The 22,734-nt window shown below is 67.8% G+C and overlaps 3 protein-coding genes across 5 annotated transcripts; 2 read left to right on the top strand and 1 right to left on the bottom strand.

Moving 5' to 3' along the window:
• Positions 1-5,193: 5,193 nt before the first annotated feature.
• SP7 (Sp7 transcription factor) lies at positions 5,194-8,972 on the top strand. The gene is made up of 2 exons (XM_064401097.1): positions 5,194-5,297; positions 7,516-8,972. Exon 2 carries the CDS (start codon positions 7,591-7,593, stop codon positions 8,569-8,571), a length of 981 nt encoding a protein of 326 aa, XP_064257167.1. The 5' UTR covers positions 5,194-5,297; positions 7,516-7,590; the 3' UTR covers positions 8,572-8,972.
• A 1,799-nt stretch (positions 8,973-10,771) lies between these two features.
• AAAS (aladin WD repeat nucleoporin) lies at positions 10,772-18,572 on the top strand. 3 transcript variants are annotated; one of them, XM_064401078.1, is made up of 17 exons: positions 10,772-10,911; positions 11,252-11,387; positions 11,691-11,818; positions 12,423-12,478; positions 12,601-12,692; positions 12,954-13,000; positions 13,391-13,489; positions 14,055-14,198; positions 14,317-14,437; positions 14,601-14,725; positions 14,917-14,977; positions 16,112-16,202; positions 16,557-16,650; positions 16,767-16,834; positions 16,936-17,017; positions 17,500-17,584; positions 18,330-18,572. In XM_064401078.1, the coding sequence occupies exons 2-17, from the start codon at positions 11,265-11,267 to the stop codon at positions 18,462-18,464; spliced, it is 1,551 nt and encodes a 516-aa protein (XP_064257148.1). In that variant the 5' UTR covers positions 10,772-10,911; positions 11,252-11,264; the 3' UTR covers positions 18,465-18,572. The 3 variants fall into 3 exon arrangements, with proteins under 3 accessions (XP_064257148.1, XP_064257147.1, XP_064257146.1); XM_064401077.1 differs by lacking the exon at positions 10,772-10,911 and adding an exon at positions 10,979-11,030; XM_064401076.1 differs by lacking the exon at positions 10,772-10,911 and adding an exon at positions 11,037-11,078.
• Positions 18,573-19,814: 1,242 nt separating this feature from the next.
• Positions 19,815-22,716, bottom strand: MYG1 (MYG1 exonuclease). The gene is made up of 7 exons (XM_064401082.1): positions 22,522-22,716; positions 21,921-22,033; positions 21,688-21,847; positions 21,378-21,527; positions 20,740-20,862; positions 20,347-20,528; positions 19,815-20,270 (listed from the first exon to the last, which is right to left on the bottom strand). The coding sequence occupies exons 1-7, from the start codon at positions 22,699-22,701 to the stop codon at positions 20,090-20,092; spliced, it is 1,089 nt and encodes a 362-aa protein (XP_064257152.1). The 5' UTR covers positions 22,702-22,716; the 3' UTR covers positions 19,815-20,089.
• Positions 22,717-22,734: the final 18 nt, after the last annotated feature.

The raw sequence follows: 22,734 nt of genomic DNA, 5'->3' as shown, positions 1-22,734 counted from the left end.
TGTCACTGTGACTGTCCTGTCACTGTGACTGTCCCTGTCCTGTCACTGTGACTGTCCTGTCACTGTGACTGTCCCCATCCTGTCACTGTGACTGTCCTGTCACTGTGACTGTCCCTGTCCTGTCACTGTGACTGTCCTGTCACTGTGACTGTCCCCATCCTGTCACTGTGACTGTCCCCGTTCTGTCACTGTGACTGTCCTGTCACTGTGACTGTCCCCGTCCTGTCACTGTGACTGTCCTGTCACTGTGACTGTCCCCATCCTGTCACTGTGACTGTCCTGTCACTGTGACTGTCCTGTCACTGTGACTGTCCCCGTCCTGTCACTGTGACTGTCCTGTCACTGTGACTGTCCCCATCCTGTCACCCGGGGCCATGCTGGGCCGGGCGGGTCAAGGGAGGCACGGCAGGACCTGTCCCTGTGAGACCCCCCCCCCGTTTAAGCCCCCTCACCCCGTTAGTCCCAGCAGGGTCCGTGTCCCCTCCAGCAGCTCCCACCATCAGCACCCAGAGCCCCATCGGGGCTCCCCCAATTAACACCCCAATTAACCTCTCATTTCCCCCATCGAGACCTGCCCCAATTAACCCCCAGTGTCCCCGGGACCCCTCCCCAGTGTCCCCAGTACCACCATTAACCCCCAGTGTCCCCCGGGACCCCTCCCCGGTGTCCCCAGTACCACCATTAACCCCCAGTGTCCCCGAGACCCCTCCCCAGTGTCCCCAGTACCAGCACTAACCCCCAGTGTCCCCCGGGACCCCTCCCCGGTGTCCCCAGTACCACCATTAACCCCCAGTGTCCCCGAGACCCCTCCCCAGTGTCCCCAGTACCAGCACTAACCCCCAGTGTCCCCCGGGACCCCTCCCCGGTGTCCCCAGTACCACCATTAACCCCCAGTGTCCCCGAGACCCCTCCCCAGTGTCCCCAGTACCAGCACTAACCCCCAGTGTCCCCGGGACCCCTCCCCGGTGTCCCCGCGCGCCCCCCGGTGGTCGCGGCCGGGCGCTGCCACCCCCGGGCCCGAGGCTCTGCTGCCGCCTGGCGGGGGCGCCACGGCGGGACCCGGGCACCGGGAGTGGCACCGACAGTGGCACTGACTGTCACTGACAGTGTCACCGGCCCAGGCACCAGCTGGCACCGACAGTGTCACTGACAGTGTCACTGACCCGGGCACCGACTGGCACCGGGAGTGTCACCGACAGTGGCACTGACTGTCACTGACAGTGTCACCGACAGTGTCACTGACTGACAGTGTCACCGACCCGGGCACCGACTGGCACCGACAGTGTCACCGACAGTGTCACCGACCCGGGCACCGGCTGGCACCGGGAGTGTCACCGACAGTGGCACTGACTGTCACTGACAGTGTCACCGGCCCGGGCACCGGCTGGCACCGGGAGTGTCACCGACAGTGGCACTGACTGTCACTGACAGTGTCACCGGCCCGGGCACCGACTGGCACCGACAGTGTCACCAACCGTGTCCTGTCACCCGCCACGTGGGACCTGGGCACTGACTGTCACCAGTCCTGCCCTGTCACCAGCACTGTCACCGATCCTGTCCTGCCCCCAAGAGTGTCCCCAGCAGTGTCCCCAGTCCTGTGTTGTCCGCAGCAGTGTCCCCAGAGCTGCCCTGTCCTGTCCCAAACAGTGCCCCCACCCCTGCCCTGTTGTGTCCCCAGCCCTGTTCTCAACCGTGTCCCTGGTTCTCACATCAGGGTGCTGTCCTGTCCCGTGTCCCCAAAAGTGTCCCCAGCCCTGCCACTGTCCCTGCGCTCACCCTGCTGCTGTCCCCAAGCCTGTCCTGTCCCCATCCGTGTCCCTGTCCCCGCTCAGGGGACAGAGGAACCCCCAGCCTTGGACTGGGGCAAACTGGGAGCACTGGGGCGAGCCGGGGGGGGGCAGCAGGGCCAGCCTGGGGTGCCCCACCCCCGCTGCCACCCCCGATTGTCCCTCTGGGTCTCCCCCCCCCCCGGGCAGGTCGCGGCCGCGGAGGAATCAGGGCGACGCCGGGCGACTCCCAGCAATTTTGGGTTGGGAACCGCAGAAATGCAGCGCGGCGCGAGCCAGGGCGGACCGGCCCGGGGACAGCGACGGGCGGGGGGCCCGGGGGGGGGGTCACAGGGCTGGGGACACCGGGGGGGGGACACCCGGGGGGCTCAGGGCTGGGGAGGGGTCGCTGGCAGCAGCCTGGGGGGGGTCCCAGGATATCGGGGGAGGGGGTGTCCCAGGGGCGGGGGGAGTCCCTGGCAGCTTGGGGGGGACACGGGGCGCGGTGGCAGCTTGGGGGGGTCCCCTCGGCAGCCTGGGGGGGTCCTTCAGCAGCCGGAGGGGGGGTCCGGCCCCGCTGCCGCCCCCGCTGCCGCCGCTCTGATGTGGCTGCGGCACCGCAGCGCAATGGGAGCCACATGGCGGGGGGGGCACGGGGGGAGCCGGGGCCGCGGGCAGGCTCGGGGGGCCACCCCCGTCCCCCCACGGCCACCCGTGTCCCCCAGGGGCACCGCTGTCCCCCGGGGTGTGCCAGCTGTCCCAGGCTCCGGCTGTCCCCGCCGGGGGTCCCTCCGGCTCGGTGCCCCCCCGCGGCCCCCGCGGTTATTTCCAGGGATAATTCCGGGATAATTAAAGGGTGGGAGGAAACACCGGGGCCGTGGGCGCAGCTCAGCCCTGGGGCCACCCTGCTCTGGCTTCCCCGTGGGTGGGAAGCCCCCAGCCCCATTCCGGTGCCTCTGTCCCTGCAGGTCCCTGCTTCCATCCCCCCCATGTCCCCACACGTCCCCCCCGTTCCCCCTCCTCTCCTCCTGCCCCGCGGACCCCACCTTGGTGGGGGGGATCTCTGGGACGCCGGGGGGGCTCCGAACACCGGGGTGCCCCCCGTGGGTGGTGCCGGGGGGGAGCTCAGCCCTGTTCCGGGCCCTCGGGGCCCCCCCGGTCCCGCGGGGCCCGTGGGCGGCCGTGGCCGGCGCACCCAGCGCGGGGGCCGCGCTATTTCGGGGCCTCCGACCGCAAGGGAAACATCCGGGGGCCGGAGAGGGCGGGCGGGGCAGGGCCGGGCCGGGGGACACGGGGGGACACGGGGGACACCGCGCCAGGTGAGGGCTGCGGGACGCGGGGGTCACCCGGGCTGGTGCCTCTGGGGCTGCGGTGCCCCCGGGGGGACAACCCTGCCGGGACCCCCGCGCTGGGCAGCGGCCGTTCCCTGGCTCTGGGGACCGCGATGGGGACAGGGACACCTCCGGCCCTGCAGCCTCTGAGGGCTGAGACTCCCGGGCTCATCTCAGGGGGCTGAGACCCCCCAAACTCGTGTCGTGGTGGGGCTGAGATCCCCCAAATTTGGGACAGAGGGGCTGAGCCCCCTCAAATTCGCGTCAGCTCCTGAGCCCGGCTGATAAACGGGTGAATGAGGCAGAGATGGGAAGGAGGGATGGAGAGGAGGACGGATGGACACACGGACGGTGGCTGGCCGGCTGCCCGGGGACGGAGCCCCCCCGCCCCGTGTCCCCCCCGCGCTGGCGAGGTCCCGGCGTCCGGCCGGGTATAAATACCGGGTAATTGCGGGGGCCCGGCGCGGCCGCGGGGCCGTGGGCGGCCGAGCCCGGCGCCGCCCTGTAATCAGCCCCCGCCGCCGCCCCCCCCGCGCCGCCGCCGCGCTTTGAAGGGTCCCGGGGGTCCCCACCGCCCCCGAGCCGCGGAGAGACCCCCGCCCCGAGTGACACCCCCGGCCCAGCCCGGCCGCTCGGGCACGCCGGGGCCGCGGGGAGCCGGACCCTGGTGGGAGTGAAACCCCCCAGAAAACCCATGGGCTGGCTGAGGAGGAGGAGGGCTGGGGTGTCCGTCCCAGTTTGCTCCCAGTCTGTGGGCAGTGGAAGCCCCAGCGAGGGGGGGCCGGTGCTTGTGGCCTTCGGCGGCGCCGGCGGCTGCGGAGCGGAAAGCCCTGACTCAGGGCTGGGAAAGGGCCCCGCTGGCTCCGGCGGCGGAAACGGGCAGCGGGGAAAGCGCGAAGAAACCGGGGAGGACGGGGAGTAATAAAATAAAAATGGGAGGGGGCGTAAAAGAGCGGTTGGAACAGTTCCTTCATGGGGGAAACTGAGGCGCAGGGGGTCCCCATCCCCAGAGCCGTGCGTGTCCCTGTCCCCCTGCACATGTCCCTGTCCCCAGCCCTGTTCCTTCAGAGCCCAGCCCTGTTCTCACTCCTGACCCCCATCCCTGGTCCCTGCAGCCCCATCCCGGCTGCATTCCCAACTCCTGTCCCCATCCCCACGCCTCTGACCCCATTCCTGGTACCTGGAGCTCCAGCCCACGTCCCTCTCACCCCCCTCGGCTGTCCCCTGCTGTCCCCATCCTGCACCATCCTGGCACCTTCCGGGGTCACGAGCCCTGGGTGTCCCAGCTGTCCTGTCCTCCTTTGTCCCTTTGTCCCCCTTCCCCTCCCCATCCATCTATTCCTTAATTCCTTCTCTCCTCTCCAGCACTTTTCATCTTCATCCACTTCCCTTCCCAGCCCCTTCCTCCTCCTTTTCCTCTGTCCATCCCTTTCTCCCCCTCTCCCTCCTTTCCCTTCCCCTTTTCCTCTTCTTATTTCCCTCTTATTTCTTCTCCTTTCCTTTTCCCTTCTTTCCCTTCCTTCCCTCTCCCCACTCTTCTCTTTCCTATTCCCCCCACTGGTCCCTGTCCCCTGTCTCCCCTTCTTCCTCCAGCTCTCAGCCTCATCTTCCTCCACTCACAACTTTTTCTTTAATTTTTCTTCCATTTCCTTATAGAATATTTCTTTTCTCTTCCCTCCCTTTTTAATTTCCTTTTTAACTTTTCCCTTCCTTTTTCCTTCCCCCTTTCCTCCTTATCTCTTTTCTTTCTCTCCTTTTCTCTCTAACTTATTTCCCTCTTCCAATTCCTTGTTCTTTCCTCGCCTTTCTCTTCTCTCCCCCTTTTCTCTTTCTTCCCCCCTCTCTCATCTTTTCCTTCCTCCTTTCCTTTTCCTCTTCCCCTTCCCCTGTCCCCTTCCCGCGGTCCCCCGGCCCCCCCGGGCTGGGGGCGGTTCGGGGCCGGGCTCCCGCTGCCGGCCCCGGTCCCGGCCCGGCCCAGCCCCGCCGCAGCGGCACAGCGGGGCGGGCGGCGGCCGCGGTGCTCCGTCCCTCCCTCCCTCCCCTCCCTCCCTCTCCCTCCGTCCCTCCCTCCGCAGCGAGCCCCGGCATCCCGGGACACCGGCATCCCGGGACAGCGGCACACCGCGACAGCGCGACAGCGCGACAGCGGGACAGGGCGACAGGGCACCCCCGCGGGCAGGACCCACCCCCGGCATCCCCGGTAAGGACCCCCGGGACCGGGACCCTTCGGGATGGGGGACACTGCCCCGGGACCGGGACCCCGGCTGGAGGAACACGGGGTGGGGGATCCCCCGCGAGGGACAGGGACCCTTTGGGATGGGGGATCCCTGCTCTGGGACAGGGACAGTTTGGGATGGGGGATCCCCCTGGAGGGACAGGGACAGTTTGGGATGGGGGATCCCTGCTCTGGGACAGGGACAGTTTGGGATGGGGGATCCCCCTGGAGGGACAGGGACAGTTTGGGATGGGGGATCCCTGCTCTGGGACAGGGACAGTTTGGGATGGGGGATCCCCCGCGAGGGACAGGGACCCTTTGGGATGGGGGATCCCTGCTCTGGGACAGGGACAGTTTGGGATGGGGGATCCCCCTGGAGGGACAGGGACAGTTTGGGATGGGGGATCCCCCTCGAGGGACAGGGACCCTTTGGGATGGGGGATCCCCCTCGAGGGACAGGGACAGTTTGGGATGGGGGATCCCCCTCGAGGGACAGGGACAGTTTGGGATGGGGGATCCCTGCTCTGGGACAGGGACAGTTTGGGATGGGGGATCCCTCTCGAGGATCAGGGACCCTTTGGGATGGGGGATCCCCCTGGAGGGACAGGGACCCTTTGGGATGAGGGATCCCTGCTCTGGGGCAGGGACCCCGGGATTTGGGACCCACGAAGTGGTAGACTCGCTCGAGGATGGGGGAGCCCCCTGGGATATGGGACCCCCCCAAGGACAGGGACCCCCCCTGCGGTCCCTGTGCTGGGGACACGTGTGTGTGTCCCCTGCCCCAGCAGGGACTGCCCTGCCATGCCCAGAGGGGGAACAGGGACAGGGGCATGGTGCCATTGTCACCCCGAGCTGTCCCTCTGGCTGGGCACAGCACCACTGCACAGGAGCCAGGCCCACGTGTCCTCGGGTTCAGGGGACAGGGGGTGGCACTGACAGGGTGGGGGAAACTGAGGCAAGGGCTGTGGGGACACTTGGGGCCAGGGACCGGGGGCTGGGGACCAGGGATGGGGTTTGGGGATTGGGACTGGGGACAAGGACTGGGTTTGGGGACCAAGGAGCTGCGGACTTAGGGGACCAGGGACTGGGGGACAAGGGGATGGGGAGTGGGGAACTGGAACTGAGGATCAAGAACTGGACGCTGACAGGTAGCGACAAGAGACCGAGAATTTGGGACCCAGAATTTGGGACCGGAGACCCCCAGAGCAGGGGCTGGACCCCTCCCCATGCCAGGAGGGGACATGGGAGGGGTCAGGATCCCTGAGGCAGCACAAAGGGACTGTCACCCCCAGCAGCAGCGAGCTCACGCCGTCCCCAGCCCGCAGCTCCCGGGGCTCCTTCCCTGCTCCTTAATTTCCCTGCGCAAGCGGAGCTGATTTATGGGAGTTTGACACTATTTTAAGCGTGCGCCTCCGTTTGCCGCTCGCCCTGGTTTTAATTACCTCGGCTCTCGCGGCAGGGCAGCGTTCCCGGGGCACAGGCCTGGCCCTTGTTATCCTTGGAAAACCGGGAGCGCGCTTGCGGCCACGGCCGGGCCGGCGTAAAAATAGGCGCAAAAACCACGGAAAAAAAAAAAAAAAAAAAAAAAAAAAAAAAAAAAAAAAAAAAAAAAAAAAAAGGGGGGCGGGGGGGGAACACCCTAAAAAAACCCCCCAAACAAACAAAAAAAGGCAAAGTGAAAATGCCCCAAGGTGGGTGAAAAGATGAATTAAAAAAAAAAAATCAAATAAAGGGAAGGCCGGGGGTGATGGGGGTGAGGGACAGCCCGCGACACCCCGGCCCAGCCCGCGCAGCTGAAAGCCATGACGGGTATAAAAGCAGAGGAAGTCACCCGGGGAGGGGGAGGCCACAGCATAATTCGATTAAAAGGCCATAAAGGCAGAAGGAGCCGAGATTGGGGGTGGGGGGAGGCCCTGCCACAGCACAACCCCACAGCAGCCCCCGGAGAAGCCCCTTTTAGGGGTGATGCTGGGCTGAGGGGTGGTGGGGTGCCCTCAACCCTGTGGGGGGAAACTGAGGCACAGGGGATGGGGAGTGTTTGGGCTGGGGGGAACCCTGGGGCTGGGGGGTGCAGCAGGGCTGACACCCCAATACAGCTGACACCCCACTTGGGCTGACACCCCAGCGCTGACCCCCAGGACGGGTCACCCCGTGGCACACGGTGCCCCTCGGAACCTCCAAGCCCCGTTCCCCTTTTCCACAGGCTGCCAAGTGCCATGGCCGCGAGCCCCCGCTGACATCGCCCCCCACGCCTCGGGGTGCCCCCGCCGCCGCAGCCATGGGTGACTCCTACGCCGCCGCCTTCCCCAGCGCCCCGGGGCTGCTGTCGCCGTCCGCCAGCCCCCAGGCGTCCCCCGGCCCCTACGGCCCCGACTACGGCCCCTTCGGGCACCCCTTCCCAGCGCCCTCGGGCGCCCAGGAGGTGCTGGGGGCCCCCGTGGTGGTGGCCAAGGGGCACCCCGCGGGCGAGTGCCTGCCGGGGGTGTACCCCTCGCTGGAGATGCCGCACCCCTACGGCTCCTGGTACAAGGGCGGCATCGGCGGGGGGCTGCCGGGGGGCTCCGGGCCCGCGGCCCCGTCCTGGTGGGATGTGCACCCCAACGGGGGCTGGCTGGGGGGGCCGGCGGGCGCCGAGGGGCTGCAGGGCTCGCTGCAGGGCCAGCCCACCCTCAGCCCCCCCCTGCCCACCTACGGCTCCGATTTCGGCGCTCTGAACCCCCCTCCTTACACCAACGCCCCCGCCGCGCCCCCCACCCCTAAACCCACGCCGGGCGAGACCCCCAAGGGTCCCCGCGGCGGCTCCCTGGGGGGACGCCCGGCGTGCGATTGTCCCAACTGCCAGGAGCTGGAGCGGCTCGGGGGCCCGGCGGGGGCGCGGCGGAAGCCGGTGCACAGCTGCCACATCCCGGGCTGCGGCAAGGTGTACGGCAAGGCGTCGCACCTGAAGGCGCACCTGCGCTGGCACACGGGCGAGCGGCCCTTCGTGTGCAACTGGCTCTTCTGCGGCAAGCGCTTCACCCGCTCCGACGAGCTGGAGCGCCACGTCCGGACCCACACGCGAGAGAAGAAGTTCACCTGCCTGCTGTGCAGCAAGCGCTTCACCCGCTCCGACCACCTCAGCAAGCACCAGAAGACCCACGCCGACCCCCCCAAGCCGCCCCCCGGCGCCGAGCAGCCCCCCGCGTCCCCCCGGCCGCCGCCCGCCTCGCCCGGCAAGGACGGCGGCAGCCCCGAGGCCGGGAGTTTGTTGGAGATTTGAGCCTTTCCGCCTTCATCTTCCTCCTCCTCCTCCTCCTCGCCGCTGGGGATATTTATTACGGGGTGCTGCTCCCCCCGCCAAGCCCCCTCCCCCTCAGTTCCCCAGCTCCTCGTTAGCCATTCTAATTTATGTCTTAAATTATGGGGGGGCTCTCCGAGCGCTCTGGGGCTCACGGGGGGGGGTGTCAAGGTGAGACCCCCCCCCCCTTTCTGTTTTCCCTTCCAACCCCCCAACCCTTCTTACCCCCAGCCCTCGCCTCGCCCCCCGCACTCAGGGACAGGGTTTGCCCCCCTCCCCCGGCCTGGTTCATCAGTGCTAATGTAACGTGTCCCCCCCCCCACACTTTTTTTAGCTGCCTGCCCCTCCTGCCCCCCCGGAAAAAAAAAGCAATAAAAGGATTGAGAGTGGAGCCAGGCGGCTTCATCACAGGGATGTGCTCTGCAGGGCTCCGAGGGAAACTGAGGCACAGCGGGCACTGCTGTGTCCCCCCTCTCTGGGGGTGGCAGGAGCTCAGCGGGGTGGGGGACAAGCTGGGCTGTCCCTTGTCCCCAGCCCCTGGGGTGCCATATCCTGTGCCTCTCCCCCTTCCCAGGATCTTGTCCCCGTGTCCCCAGGGCTCTGTCCCCTGTGCTCCCCACGGTCTCCTTGTCCCCAAGTCCCTCTGTCCCCATGTCCCTCCTCGTGTCCCCAGCCTCAGGGACAGCCAAAGCCTGGCAGGCTGTGGGGCCTGGCAGGATTGTCCCCTGCCAGCCTCACCCTGCCCCCGCGTGTCCCCACTCCCGGGACATCGCGTGCACGGGAACACGCCTGCGCACAGCCCCGTGCCTCAGTTTCCCCCCGGCCACATCCCAGGGCCCACGTGGCAGCGCCGGGCACGCGGCGGGGCCACGTGTCCCCGAGGACACCCCAATTTTGGGCGCTGTGGGCTGGCGGGGACCCCACTGCGCTCCCCCTCCCCCTGCCCGGGGCTCCCGCCAGCGCTTTGATGCGCTCAGCCCTGGTTTGGGGCTTTTCCTGAAAAAAAAACCCAAAAAGCCACGGAAAAAGGCAACAGGAGGCGGAAAGGAGCTCCAGTGCCAGCACGGGGCGGGGGGGGGCAGAGCTGGCACCCGTGGGCCCGCGGGGGGACAGGGACAGGGCTGGCAGCAGGTCCCGTGCCAGCCCCGGGCGAGTCACGGTGGCCACGAGCCGGCCAGGGCCCAGCTGTCCCCAGGGGGACACGGCGTGGGGAAACTGAGGCACGGAGGCGGCAGTGGAGCGGCCGGAGCTCGGTGCCACCGCGCAGAGCTGTCCCCGGGGTGGCTCCCCGCTTGGAGTGGCAGTGCCACCTCTCCGCGTCGCCCCCCGCGCCCTGCCCGACACAAACTCGCCCTTTTCGGGGCTTTTCCCCCAGAACCCCGGCCCCGCTCGCCGTGGGTGGGCCGGTGCCAAGCGGGGCGAGGAGCCCCGAGCCAAACCCCGGCCCGGCGGCCACCGAGGGCTCGACCGCCCGGAGCCTCCCAAACCACAGAGCCCAGCCCCATCCAGCGACCCCCCCGGGGACGCCCCCGCCACCTCCGCCCCTTTCCCCGTCTCGCTGCCTTTGGGGGGGTCCGGGGGACGCCGCGGGGCCACGCCAGCCCTGCGGTGGCTCTGATGTCGGCGCCATCCCAAATCGCCGTCTCCTATCGAACCCCGCTCGCTCCGTAACGGGCGAGGAATGTGGGGCCCCCCGCCGCAGCTCCCCCCGCCGCCTTTATTTAATATCCTGAGAAAATTAAAATAACTCTTGCGGCCGCTAAGGAAAACACGGGCACAAACACGAGGGAAGCGGGAGCCCCGGGAGAGGGGCTGGGAGCGAGCCAAGGCGGGGCACGGTCGGGAGCGGCACCCAGGGGGCACGGGGAGCACGGACACGGGCACCCGCGGAGGGGACACCGGGGGCGGCGGCACCGGGGACACGGGAGCGCGGGATGCTGTGCGAGCACTAGGCAGGACCGGGACCGGGGGTGCCCGCGGGACGCGGGGGTGCCCCGGAGGTGCCCCAGGGGGGTCCCAGGGTGGTCCCGGGGGTCTCGCTCCCGTTCCCGTTCCCGTCCCTATTCCCGGTCCCGGTCCCGGGACGGCCCTGCTCGGACACCACGTGACCCGTTTGCAGCACACGCCCCTCGCCCCGCCCCTCAAAGGAGGCTCCGCCTTTCTTAAAGGGGCAACGACTGTAAAAAAAGCGGTCATCATTTAAATCAATCCTCGTTACAACGGGAGGGCCACTAAGGCACCGGTGGAGCGCGGCTGTGCATGGGTCGCTGATATTATCTCTCCTCCGCGGAGGAAAGTCGGGGAGCGTGGCGTTGTCCCTCGGTGAGGACTCCGCGTATTTCTCACGCGAGCCGCGGCCCTTTTAATTCCCCTCCCACGCGCGCCCGGAGCCACGAGGGCGGCGCGCGGCGGCGATTGGCGCGAACGGGGAGCGGGAAGGGGTGAGGGGAGCCAAGATGGCGGCGCCGGGGGCTGAGGGCGGGGAGCGGGTGAGGGGGAGCCAGGGGGAAACCGGGGGGCACCGGGGGTTGTGAGGGGTGAGGGAAAAACCGGGGGGCACCGCGGGTTGTGAGGGGCGGGGGGAGCGGCGGGAGGGTAGGCGGCCTGGGGCCGGCGCAGCCCGAGGGCAGCCGCGGTTTCAGCCGTCGCCCCCGGCCCCCAGGCTCGGCGCCGCCATGTGCTCGCTGGGGCTGTTCCCGCCGCCGCCTCCGCCTGGGGATGTCACCCTGTACGAGCTCAACAACGCGCTGGTCTGCGGCCGCCTCAGCGAGCAGCTGCCGCTGGCCTTCCAGAGCCAGGTGAGGCCCGAGCCGGGGCAGCTCGGGCTGCCAGCCCCCCGCCGCCCGGGGCTGCCGCCTTTGTCCCCCTCAGCTGTGGCTGCAGCTCTGTTCCCTCTGCTGGGTCTCTCCGGGCACCCTCAGGCTGCTCCTTCGCCCCTCCTTGTGTCCCTGCTTTCCTCCCCTCGCCGTTTGCCCGCTGCCCTGGGGGGGTCCCTGTGTGCCCCGGGGCTCGGGGGAGCTCGGGGGGGTTCGGGGAGCTCGGGGGAGCTCGGGGAAGCTGAGGGGGTTCAGGGAGCTCAGGGGGGGCTGTGTGTGCCGCAGGTTCCTGACCTGCCCGTGCTGAGCCTGCCCAAGGAGCCTCTCAAGGCCCACGGCCGCCTGGAGCCCAGCGCCCGCCCGCCCTTCATCCACCACCGCGAGTCGCTCTGGAAGCGCTGCCTCAGCGCCTGGTGAGTGCCCCGCTGTCCCCAGAGAGCCCCGCTGTCCCCAGAGAGCCCCGCTGTCCCCATAGAGCCCCAGTGTCCCCAGAGAGCCCCGCTGTCCCCATAGAGCCCTGGCTGTCCCCAGAGAGCCCCGCTGTCCCCAGAGAGCCCCGCTGTCCCCAGCGTGCCCCGCTGTCCCCATAGAGCCCTGGCTGTCCCCATAGAGCCCTAGCTGTCCCCATAGAGCCCCGCTGTCCCCATAGAGCCCTGGCTGTCCCCATAGAGCCCCGCTGTCCCCAGAGAGCCCCGCTGTCCCCAGAGAGCCCTGGCTGTCCCCAGCATGCCCCGCTGTCCCCATAGAGCCCCGGCTGTCCCCAGAGAGCCCCGGCTGTCCCCACGGAACCCAGACTGTCCCCATAGAGCCCTGGCTGTCCCCACAGAGCCCCGCTGTCCCCACAGAGCCCCGCTGTCCCCATAGAGCCCCGGCTGTCCCCAGAGAGCCCCGGCTGTCCCCATAGAGCCCCAGTGTCCCCAGAGAGCCCCGCTGTCCCCATAGAGCCCTGGCTGTCCCCAGAGAGCCCCGCTGTCCCCAGAGCGGGCCGGCCGGGCGGTGACCGCGCTCTCGCCGCAGGCGCGACGCCGGGCTCTGCGGGCTGCTCCGGGAGCTGGCCGGCGCCGAGGAGGAGGGTGAGTTCGGGCTGCCTGGAGACGCCAGGTCCCGCTGCGGGGCTTTGGCTGGGCCCTGCTGTCCCTGCCCGCGTCCCCCGGGGGGCTGGCAGGGATGCTGAGGCTCCCTTTGCCCATGCCAGGGCTGCGCTGGCTGCGGACGGGCTCGAGCCACGCGCTGGCCGTGTGCCGCTGGCTGTCCTCGCTGCACGGGTCGCTGTTCCCTCACCTGTCCGTGAGTCATTCCGGCCTCGTCCATGCTGGGGGCAAGGGGATTTGGGGTGGGGGGTGGTCCCTTCCCCACTAAAACCCCCCTGAAATGCTCCTCCTGGTGATGCCCAGCTCCAGACACTGCTCCTTCCTCCTCTGGCGGAAAATGGACACTGGGAAGGAGTTTGGTGCTCCAAGAGGGGCCCAAATCCTGGTGGGGGACGGGGAGAAAGGGCTGGAAGCTGGGGGTCACTGCTGCCAGCTCAGTGTTCTCCTCTCCCTGCAGCTGACCAGTGAGGACATGATCGCAGCCTTCTCCCAGGCCGTGGACTGGTGAGTGTCCCAAAATCACCGTGCCGGGGTCTGGGACCCCCCAGATGGGAGTACAAGGGCAGCATGGCCCCGTTTGGGTGGGCTCAGCCATGAAAGGCAAATATTGCCCCACTGGCTCTGGCTGCCCTGGTTTGTGTGTCCTGGTCAGGGAGAGACCAGGGTTAAAGGAGATCAGAGCCTGAAAAATTCCTTCCAATTCCAACCCCAGGCTGTGGTCACCAGCCCCTCAGCAGAGCCCTGTGAATAATCCCCAGAAACAGGAAATTTCTCAAAGAAAGTGGTTCTGTTGAGCAGCAAAAAGGAAGCTTTATTTCTCTGGGGACTCTGAGAGGGGTCTTTGCCAGCCCAGGGGGTGCTGGGGGGTCTCACCCTGCCCTGTGCCCCCTCCAGGGCTGGCTGCACCATCCGGGCCTTCGCCTGGCACCCCCACACCAACAAATTCGCTGTGGCTCTTCTGGACGATTCCATCCGTGTCTACAACTCCAGCAGGTGGGGCTTTGTCCCGGGGTGGGCACTGCCCTGGGCCTGCTGCCCGTGGCCTCCTCGCCCCCCTGGGCATGCCTGGGCTCCCGTTCAGCCCTCCCTTCTCCTTCCCTGCTCTCCCCTGAGCCTCAAGAGCTTTGCCTGTCCTTCCCCTGCCTGCCCCGTGCCTCTGGGGACATCCTGGGGGTCACGCAGCCCTGGCGGTGGTGACAGAGCCGGGGGGACACGGGCTGAGTGTCCTCTGTCCCCCAGGTGTCCCTGCTCCCCCAGGGAATGCCAGGCCCTGCTCAGGAGAAGACTCTGTCCCCCCCCAGGTGTCCCCAAGCTGGGACATCCAGCCAGCCTGGGCCCTGTCCAGACTGGGGACACCTCAGCTCGGTCACACCAGGTGTGCCCTGCCTCGCTGTGGTGTCACTGCCTGGGAATTTCTGTCCCCTCCCCGGGAAGCACAGGGCAGGGCACCCCCCTCCCCACCCTGCTGTCCCCTCACTGCACTCAGGGCTGGCCGGGGGCACTGTGGCTGCACCAGGGCTCCCTCAGCTCCTCCTGTCACCTGTCCCCTCTCTGGCAGTGCCACCGTGCCCTCGCTGAAGCACCGCCTGCAGAGGAACGTGGCTGCCATGGCCTGGAAGCCTCTCTGTGCCTCCATCCTGGCCGTGGCCTGCCAGAGCTGTGTCCTCGTGTGGCACCTGGACCCCACCTCGCTCTCCACCAGGTGACAGCTCCCACCTTCCCTTCCCGGCCGCTGTCACCCCGCTGGGGTTGGCTTTGGGGCAGCACCAGCGTCCTGCCAGCAAATCCCAAACGCTGGTGGCCTCTCCCTCTCCCTGCAGGCCCTCGTCAGGCTGTGCCCAGGTGCTGTCCTGCCCCGGGCACAGCCCTGTCACCAGCCTGGCCTGGGCGCCCAGCGGGGAGCGGCTGCTCTCGGCGTCACCGGTGGACACGGCCATGCTGGTGAGGGCCCTCCTGGGGACACCCCTGGGGACACCCGGGGACACCCGGGGACACCCGGGCTGGGCACAGGCAGTGCTGCTACAGGGGCAGCTCTGGGATTTCACCTGGACCTGAAATCTTCACTCTGTTCCCGAATCACCATTGTCCTCCTTGTGCCCTCCAGGTGTGGGACGTGTCCACCGAGACCTGTGTCCAGCTGCAGTGGTTTGGGGGTGGCGGTGTCACCTACTTGGCCTGGTCCCCCGATGGCAGCAAGGTGCTGGCAGCCACCCCCTCGGCCGTGTTCCGGTGAGCTCCTCATCCCCATCCTCATCCTCATGCCAGAAAATCCCAGATCTCCCCCCTGCTCCTGTTCCTGTTGTGGGGACAGAGTGGGGTGTGGCTGGGGGACGGGCTTGGATGTCGTGGATCCCCAGAGCAGCAGGACTGGGGCAAATTCCCAGGAATTCTGCTCCCTGAAGCCCATCTCACCCCTGCAGGGTGTGGGAGGCCCAGATGTGGACCTGTGAGCGCTGGCCCACCATCCGGGGACGCTGCCAGGTAGGATGGGATATTCCCCTCCCAGGGAATCATTTAGGCTGGAAAAGTCTTCTGGGACCACCCAGGCCAACCCCTGGCACTGCCAAGGCCACCACTGAGCTGTGTCCCCACATCCACAGGGCTTTTAAATCCCTCCAGGAATGAGGACTCCACCCCTGCCTTGGGCAGCCAGCCCAACAAATCGTGGAAATTTTCCCTGATTGTGTGGAAATCTTCCCAATATCCAACCTGAACCTCTCCTGGCACAGCCTGAGGCTGTGTCCCTCTCGTCCCCATCAGGGACTTGTGGAGTGAAAAGTCCCTCCTCAGCCTCCTTTTCTCCAGTCTGAGACACCAGACAGGGGTGGCACTGTCCCACAGCAGGGTGGCACTGTCCCACAGCAGGGTGACAGGGTGGCACTGTCCCACAGACAGGCTGGCACTGTCCCACAGCAGGGTGACAGGGTGGCACTGTCCCACAGACAGGCTGGCACTGTCCCACAGCAGGGTGACAGGGTGGCACTGTCCCACAGACAGGCTGGCACTGTCCCACAGCAGGGTGACAGGGTGGCACTGTCCCACAGCAGGGTGACAGGGTGGCACTGTCCCACAGACAGGCTGGCACTGTCCCACAGCAGGGTGACAGGGTGGCACTGTCCCACAGGCAGGGTGACAGGGTGGCACTGTCCCACAGGCAGGGTGGCACTGTCCCACAGCAGGGTGACAGGGTGGCACTGTCCCACAGCAGGGTGACAGGGTGGCACTGTCCCACAGCAGGGTGACAGGGTGGCACTGTCCCACAGCAGGGTGACAGGGTGGCACTGTCCCACAGGCAGGGTGACACTGTCCCACAGCAGGGTGACAGGGTGGCACTGTCCCACAGGCAGGGTGACAGGGTGGCACTGTCCCACAGCAGGGTGACAGGGTGGCACTGTCTCACAGACAGGGTGACACTGTCCCACAGCAGGGTGACAGGGTGGCACTGTCCCACAGACAGGGTGACACTGTCCCACAGCAGGGTGACAGGGTGGCACTGTCCCACAGACACGGTGGCACTGTCCCACAGACAGGGTGACAGGGTGGCACTGTCCCACAGCAGGGTGGCAGGGTGGCACTGTCCCACAGGCAGGGTGACAGGGTGGCACTGTCCCACAGACAGGCTGCTGGAGCCCCGATGGCAGCCGGCTGCTCTTCACCGTGCTGGGCGAGTCTGTCATCTACTCCTTGTCCTTCTCCGAGTACCGGGGTGAGTTTGTCCCACCTGGAGCTTCCCAAGGGCTGGGAGAGGGTTCCCAAATGTCCCCACAGCTTTGGGGTGAGGAGCTGGGACACACAGGGGGTGTTTTGGGGTCCCCAAGCATGGAAATCCCTGGAATTTAGGTTTTTCCAGCCCTCACGTTGCTCCTTTGTCACAGCTGTGGGGTCTTGAAGGGATTTCAGGGAGACTCCAGTGGGTCCAGAGCCAGCTTGGGGGTCCTGGTGTTTGCTGTCCCTTGTCCTCCATCTGGGACACCAGCACGGCTGCTCTGAGAGAGAAATAAATGAATGATCACCGGGGCAGTGCAGTGGGATTGCTGGAGTGTGGATTCTGCCCTTCCAGGGGAGATGCAGGGCCAGGTGGGAGGCTCCAAGACGGCCTCGATCGTGGCAGACCTGTCCGAGACCACCTTTGAGACCCTCTACGGGGAGGAGAGGTGGGTCTGCCTGGGGGCACAGGGGGGGTCCCTGCTCCTCCTGGCAGCCACCCCTCGCTGCTGGGGACACCCAGGGGGTCTCTGCCCCTCAATTTTGAGGGCTTGTGCTGTTCCAGGATCGGAGGAGAGGTTCATTCCATGGTGTGGGACCCCACCGGGGAGAGGCTGGCGGTGATCATCAGAGGTCAGTCCTGCCCCCTTCCTGCTTTGGCCTGGGACTCCTGCTGCCCTGGGAGAAGGGACATGGGGGACAAGGGTGAGCCTTGGTGCTGCTGTCCCCTGCAGGCCACCCCGAGTGTGCAGACAGCCAGCCGGCCGTCGCCGTGTTCCGCACCCGCAACAGCCCCGTCTTCGAGCTCCTGCCCTGGTGCGTGGGGCTGGGGGGGTTTGGGTTCATTGGGATGGTTTGGGTTCATGGCAGGGGGTTTTGGGTGGTTTGGGTTCATTGGGGTGGGTTTGGGTTCATGGCAGGGGGTTTTGGGTTCATTGGGATGGTTTGGGTTCATGGCAGGGGGTTTTGGGTGGTTTGGGTTCATTGGGCTGGGTTTGGGTTCATGGCAGGGGGTTTTGGGTTCATTGGGATGGTTTGGGTTCATGGCAGGGGGTTTTGGGTGGTTTGGGTTCATTGGGGTGGGTTTGGGTTCACTCAGTCCCATTGACTCCCAGGATGTGATGGGGGAGTGCTGCCCCTCCAATCCCTGACGCTGCTTCACCCTGAAATCTGCTCTGGCCACATTGTCCCCTGCCCACCTCACCCCCTTGGCTTTGGGTTGTCCTTTCCCAGTGCATCCCAAGCACCCCCAGCTCCCTGTTTCCAGGACATAACCCTGGCTGTTCCCCACCCCACAGCGGCTTCGTGCGGGGCGAGCGCGGTGCCCGGCCCCAGCTCATCTCCTTCCACCCCTGCTTCCCTCAGGGCGCCCTCCTGACCGTGGTGAGTCCGTCCCCAGGGCATTCCCAGTCCCAGGGGACACTGGTGGCACTGGGAGGGGGCTGGCATCAGGGTGAGCCAGGGAGAGGAGGTTTAACCAGCCAAGGGTTGGGTCCTGTGTTTTGGGGACAGAGGGGCCGGACAGTGGCCGGGCAGGAAGGGACCTGGAGCGACTGGACATGAGCCAGGTGTGCCCAGGTGGCCAAAGTCTGGTGGGATCCTGGTCTGGCTCGGGGCTGGAGTGGCCAGCAGGAGCAGAGGGTTCACCTTGTGTGCTGTGTCCAGGTCTGGATCCCCCAATTCAGGAAAGATTTTGGGATCTGGAGCATGTCCAGAGAAGGGAACGGAGCTGGGGAAGGGCCTGGAGCTCTGGGGGGCTGAGGGGGCTGGGGAAGGGGCTCAGCCTGGAGAGGAGGAGGCTCAGGGGGAGCCTCATCCTCCCTGACAGGAGGGGCAGCCAGGTGAGGTCTCTGCTCCCAGTGACAGGACCAGGGGCCACAGCTGGGGGAGCTTTGGGTGGACTTCAGGAGTTTCTTCCCAGAAAGGGTGACAGGACCTTGGAGTGGGCTGGGGAGCTGAGCATCCCGGGGGTGTTGAGGCAGAGCCTGGACAGGGGGCTTGGTGACAAAGCCTGGGTGACAAAGCCTGGGTGACACGGTGCTGTCGGGGGCTGTGCTCCACCCCAGCGGGTGTTTCCCATTTCTGAGCCGTTTGGACGCTCAGCCCTGCCCCACCCTGTCCCCTGCAGTGCTGGTCCTCGGGGAGGATCTCCCACATCCCCTTCTTCTTCGTCAGCGCCCTGGAGCCCCGCGGCAGCCCCCGCCGCAGCCCCGCGCCCGTGCTGGGCAGCGTCCGCGAGCAGCCGCTCTTCTCCGAGCTCTGAGAGCCCCCCGGGGCCCCTCAGGGCCTCCTCTCCCTCCAGGAGCCCCCCACACCTGCTCAGGGTCCGGCAGTGCTGATCCTGCCCCGATTAAAGGTGGATTTTCCTTCCCCCTCGTCTTCTTTCCTCACCCCGATGCGACTGGAACGTTTTGGGGGTGAATTTGGGAAGTCCCGTGGGTCTGCAGGGGTTCTGGGGGTGCCAGAGTTGGTTTCTGGGGTCAGAAAGAGCTTGGGATGAACTCACAGAACCTGTTGATGTGATCCCAGTGCAGCCCATGGGCCAGGGCTGCTCTTTTGGGATCAAAGAGCCCCGTTTTGGGGACGGGTGCTGGCTGAAGGGGAACCCCACACCAACCCCCAGGCTTTGTCTTGAGGGTGAGCAAAAGTGAACCAAACCCTCCGAGGGTCCCCAAACCCCAGCCCTGGGGGCCCCAGGGTGCTCGTGGTGCCCCAGGCGAGCCCCCCCCAGCCCCGCAGGGTGGGGGCAGCAGCTGGGCCCCCCCTAAAGGGGATGAGCACTGCTGCTGGGGGTAGCACAGTGAAATCCCAGGATTACACCCCTTAATCCCAGGATTACACCCCCCCTTAATCCCAGGATTATGCTGTGCTGGCAGGGAGGACAGGCAGAGCACAGGGTCCCTGCTCCCCCCACCCAACAGCCCCAGGACCCCCAAAATCCACCCCAGAGCAACGGGGAGACCCGCTTCCCCCCACAGCATCCAGCCCCTTCCTGCGGCTGGGCAAGAGGATCCAGGGGAGGATCCAGGGGTGGCCCGGGCTCCAAACCCACCGCAGCTGCTGGGGCCAGCCCGGGGGGGCTTCACCCCTCGGGCCTGCCCGGTTGGCTCCCGGGCTCCTCCTCCTGCTCCCGGTGCCGGTGGGGCCGTGCCGGCAGGGCCCGCAGGTACCGCAGGTGCAGCCGCGTCTCCTCCCGGCTGCGGCGCACGGAGCGGCGCACGCAGAGCAGCACCAAGCCCAGCCAGCCCCCCACGGCCACCAGCGCGGCCACGTCGGGGACCCGCGCTGGCCCCGCGCCCCTCCCCAGCGTCTCGTTGTGGCCGCTGGGGGGGACCGGCGCCGGTGGAGCCCCCCCGGGGCACCGGGAGCCCCCCCGGGGGTGCTGGGGCAGCGCCAGCAGCAGCAGGAGCAGCGCGGCCGCCCGCATGGCCCCGGAGGGAGGGAGGGGACACCGTGACCCCCCCGCGTGCTGGTGACACGCAGTGCCATCGGGGGGGGGGCACCGGGTGCTGTCGCCGTGCTGGAGGGGGTCACGGCTGTCCCTGAGTCACAGCAACCCCCCCAGTGTTACACGCAGCACCCCCCGGGACCCCCAAGACCCATCAAGAGCGAATCCACTGGGCACAAACTGGTTTTTACTGGTGCAGGGACATGACAGGAACGGGCTCAAACTCCCAGGAAATGGAGCCAAAAAGTCACTGCCTGGACTGGCACCCGTCCAGCACGGGGGGTGGGTGCTCTGAGACCCCCGCGAGGGGCTGCAGCCCCCCCAGCACAGCAGATCCCTCGGAGAATCCAGGATCCAAGCAGGAACAGTCCCTGCACATCTCTGGCATCCCACACCGGGCCAGGGGCTCCCTTCTGGGGTGACCCCGCTGGGGAGGGGGCTCACGAGCTCTCTGTGCCCCCCCCGAGCTCCAGCGTCCTCCGGGCCATCTCCAGGGCCCCCTCCCGGGTCCGGTTGCCGCCGATGAAGCCGCTGGCGTGGACGAAGACGCAGCCGGGGATCCCGGCCAGCTCGGACAGCGCCTCGTCCCGCAGCCCCCGCCAGGCCTCGGGCAGGGGGAGCCTGGGGGGGACACGGGGCTTGAGAGTGACCCCGGCCCCGCGGGGGGGCGCGGGCAGGGCCAGGGGAGGGGTCTCACCGGCTCTGGAAGCTGTGGGGGGCTGTGGGGACGCTCTGCACCCGCCACTGCCCGCCCCGGTCTGGGAACAGCACGAGCAGCAGCGGCCGCGGCAGGGCCAGCTCCTGCTCCAGCTGGAACAGGTGCTCCTTCCAGGGACAGCCGCCCTGCGACAGCTCCAGGACCTGCCCGCTGGCGTCCACCTGCGGGGGGGACACGCTGGGGACACGCTGGGGACACGGGGGTGGCTCCAAAACCACCCTGGGCTCCGTGTCCCAAAACCTCTGTGTCCTTCCTGCAGGGCTGCCGGGGCCGTGCAGGATGTGGGGGGCAGAGCCCCCCCGGGAGGTTTCTGCCCAAGGGATGTGACCTCCCCAGGCCCCAGAACGTCACCTCCCCAGAATCCCAGGTCACCTCGAGGCGGCGCCGCACGGCCTCCTCCACCAGCGCCCGCGCGGGCAGCCAGGCGTGCTGGTAGAAATCCAGGCGCTGCAGGAACTCGCTGCCCACCAGCTCCATGGCCCTCCTGAACCCCGCCTGGGGACACGGGGCACCACGGTCAGCAGCGTCCCCAGGGGCTGTCCCCAAGCAGGGTGTACCCAGGCAGGATGTCCCCCAGGGCTGTCCCCAAGCAGGGTGTCCCCAAGCAGGGTGTCCCCAAGCAGGGTGTACCCAGGGCTGTCCCCAAGCAGGGTGTACCCAGGGGCTGTCCCCAAGCAGGGCGTCCCCAGGGCTGTCCCCAAGCAGGGCGTCCCCAGGCAGGATGTCCCCCGGGGCTGTCCCCAAGCAGGGTGTCCCCAGGCAGGATGTCCCCCGGGGCTGTCCCCAAGCAGGGTGTCCCCAAGCAGGGTGTCCCCAAGCAGGGTGTACCCAGGGCTGTCCCTAAGCAGGGTGTCCCCAAGCAGGGTGTCCCCAGGGCTGTCCCCAAGCAGGGTGTCCCCCCGGGCTGTCCCCAAGCAGGATGTCCCCCAGGGCTGTCCCCAAGCAGGGTGTCCCCAGGGGCTGTCCCCAAGCAGGGTGTCCCCCGGGGCTGTCTCCAGGGCTGTCCCCACCTCGGTGTCCTGCTCGGGGTCGTTCCAGCGGGGGTTCAGGTGCCCCACGCGGGCGCTCAGGGTGGTGCTCAGGGCGTAGCGCGGCTCCCCCGCCGCCGGCGCAATCCCGTTGTCCATGGCATCGACCTCCTCCACGAAGTTCTCGTACAGCTGGGGACAGCGAGGGGACAGTGGGGACACAGGGGACAGCAGAGCAGAGCCTGGCTGGAAGCACAGCCGCCACAAACCGGCCTCCCCCATCCCCACCGAGGACAAGCCAGGGCAGAACCGTCACCCCGGCAGGGTGCCGACCCCCTGTCACCCCTGTCACCTTGTCATAGAGCGCAGTGACCACGGGCCCGCCCTCGGGCTGCCCCAGCAGCCCCGCCAGGATCTGCTCCCCGAAGTGGCAGTAGACGAGCCCGGCGCTGCTCAGCTTCGTGCCCCAGGGCTTGTCCGGCCGCAGGCTCCGCATGGACTCCGTGAAGGACCTGCGGGGCCACGCGGTCACCGCGGGGTCACCCCGGGCACGCGGGGCCGCCGCTGGCCCCGGCGGGGGCTCACCTCTGGTGGTGGTCGTAGCGGTGCCGCCCCGGGTCGTACTCGCCCCCCACGTCCACCACAACGTCACAGGCGGCCAGGAGCTGCGGGTCCCGCGTGCGCACGATCTCCGCGTCCTGCCGGGGACACCGGGTCACGGACACCGGGGACACCGGGAGCGGCTCCGGGGGACGAGGGACACCGGGGAGGGACCCTGAGGAGGGGGGGGTGACACAAGGGTGGCCCCCAGGTGGGTCCGGGGACAGAACAGGGACCCCCAGGTGGCACCGGGGACAGAACAGGGACCCCCAGGTGGGACCGGGGACAGAACAGGGACCCCCAGGTGGGACCGGGGACAGAACAGGGACCCCCAGGTGGCACCGGGGACAGAACAGGGACCCCCAGGTGGCACCGGGGACCCCCAGGAAGGACTGGGGACACAAGGGTGGCCCCCAGGTGGCACCGGGGACAGAGAGCGGCCGCTGGGTGGGCTGAAGTGTCCCCACATGGGGCCGAGAGAGGAGCGACCCGGAGGAAGACCCCGGGGGAGCCGGCACCGCACGGTGCCCCCGCCCCGTTCGTGCCCGGTTCCTGCCCCGAGCCGGGCGCGCTGCCGGTGCCGTACCCGGTAGCGGGGCAGGAGGCGCAGCAGGAAACACGCCAGCGCCTCGTCGCAGTGGAAGGTGCCGTCGTGGGTGCCGATGCGGGCGGCGGGCTCGGGGTGCGGCCGCTTGTGCCCGGGGCCGGGGCCGGGGCCGGCGGCGGCCATGACCACGAGCCGGGCGGCGCGCGCGGCACTGCGCATGCCAGCGAGGAGACCACGCCCCCATGGGGCCAC

The sequence above is a fragment of the Passer domesticus genome, chromosome 31 (genome assembly GCF_036417665.1).
Source record: "Passer domesticus isolate bPasDom1 chromosome 31, bPasDom1.hap1, whole genome shotgun sequence".
Taxonomy (NCBI): Eukaryota; Metazoa; Chordata; class Aves; order Passeriformes; family Passeridae; genus Passer; species Passer domesticus.
Note: the sequence above shows the minus strand (reverse complement) of the source record. Positions and strands in the feature narration are given on the sequence as shown.

What these genes read in the sequence shown, in the direction of transcription:
- MYG1 (XM_064401082.1), bottom strand. Translation starts at nt 22,701, where the DNA reads ATGCGCAGTGCCGCGCGCGCCGCCCGGCTCGTGGTCATGGCCGCCGCC. An exon ending in CGCTACGACCACCACCAGAG is followed by an intron (nt 21,848 to 21,920) that starts GTGAGCCCCCGC and finishes GTGGCCCCGCAG; the next exon opens with GTCCTTCACGGAGTCCATGC. An exon ending in CCGTGCGGCGCCGCCTCGAG is followed by an intron (nt 20,529 to 20,739) that starts GTGACCTGGGAT and finishes TCCCCCCCGCAG; the next exon opens with GTGGACGCCAGCGGGCAGGT.
- SP7 (XM_064401097.1), top strand. Translation starts at nt 7,591, where the DNA reads ATGGGTGACTCCTACGCCGCCGCCTTCCCCAGCGCCCCGGGGCTGCTG.
- AAAS (XM_064401078.1), top strand. Translation starts at nt 11,265, where the DNA reads ATGTGCTCGCTGGGGCTGTTCCCGCCGCCGCCTCCGCCTGGGGATGTC. An exon ending in TTCTCCCAGGCCGTGGACTG is followed by an intron (nt 13,001 to 13,390) that starts GTGAGTGTCCCA and finishes TGCCCCCTCCAG; the next exon opens with GGCTGGCTGCACCATCCGGG. An exon ending in AGGGCGCCCTCCTGACCGTG is followed by an intron (nt 17,585 to 18,329) that starts GTGAGTCCGTCC and finishes TGTCCCCTGCAG; the next exon opens with TGCTGGTCCTCGGGGAGGAT.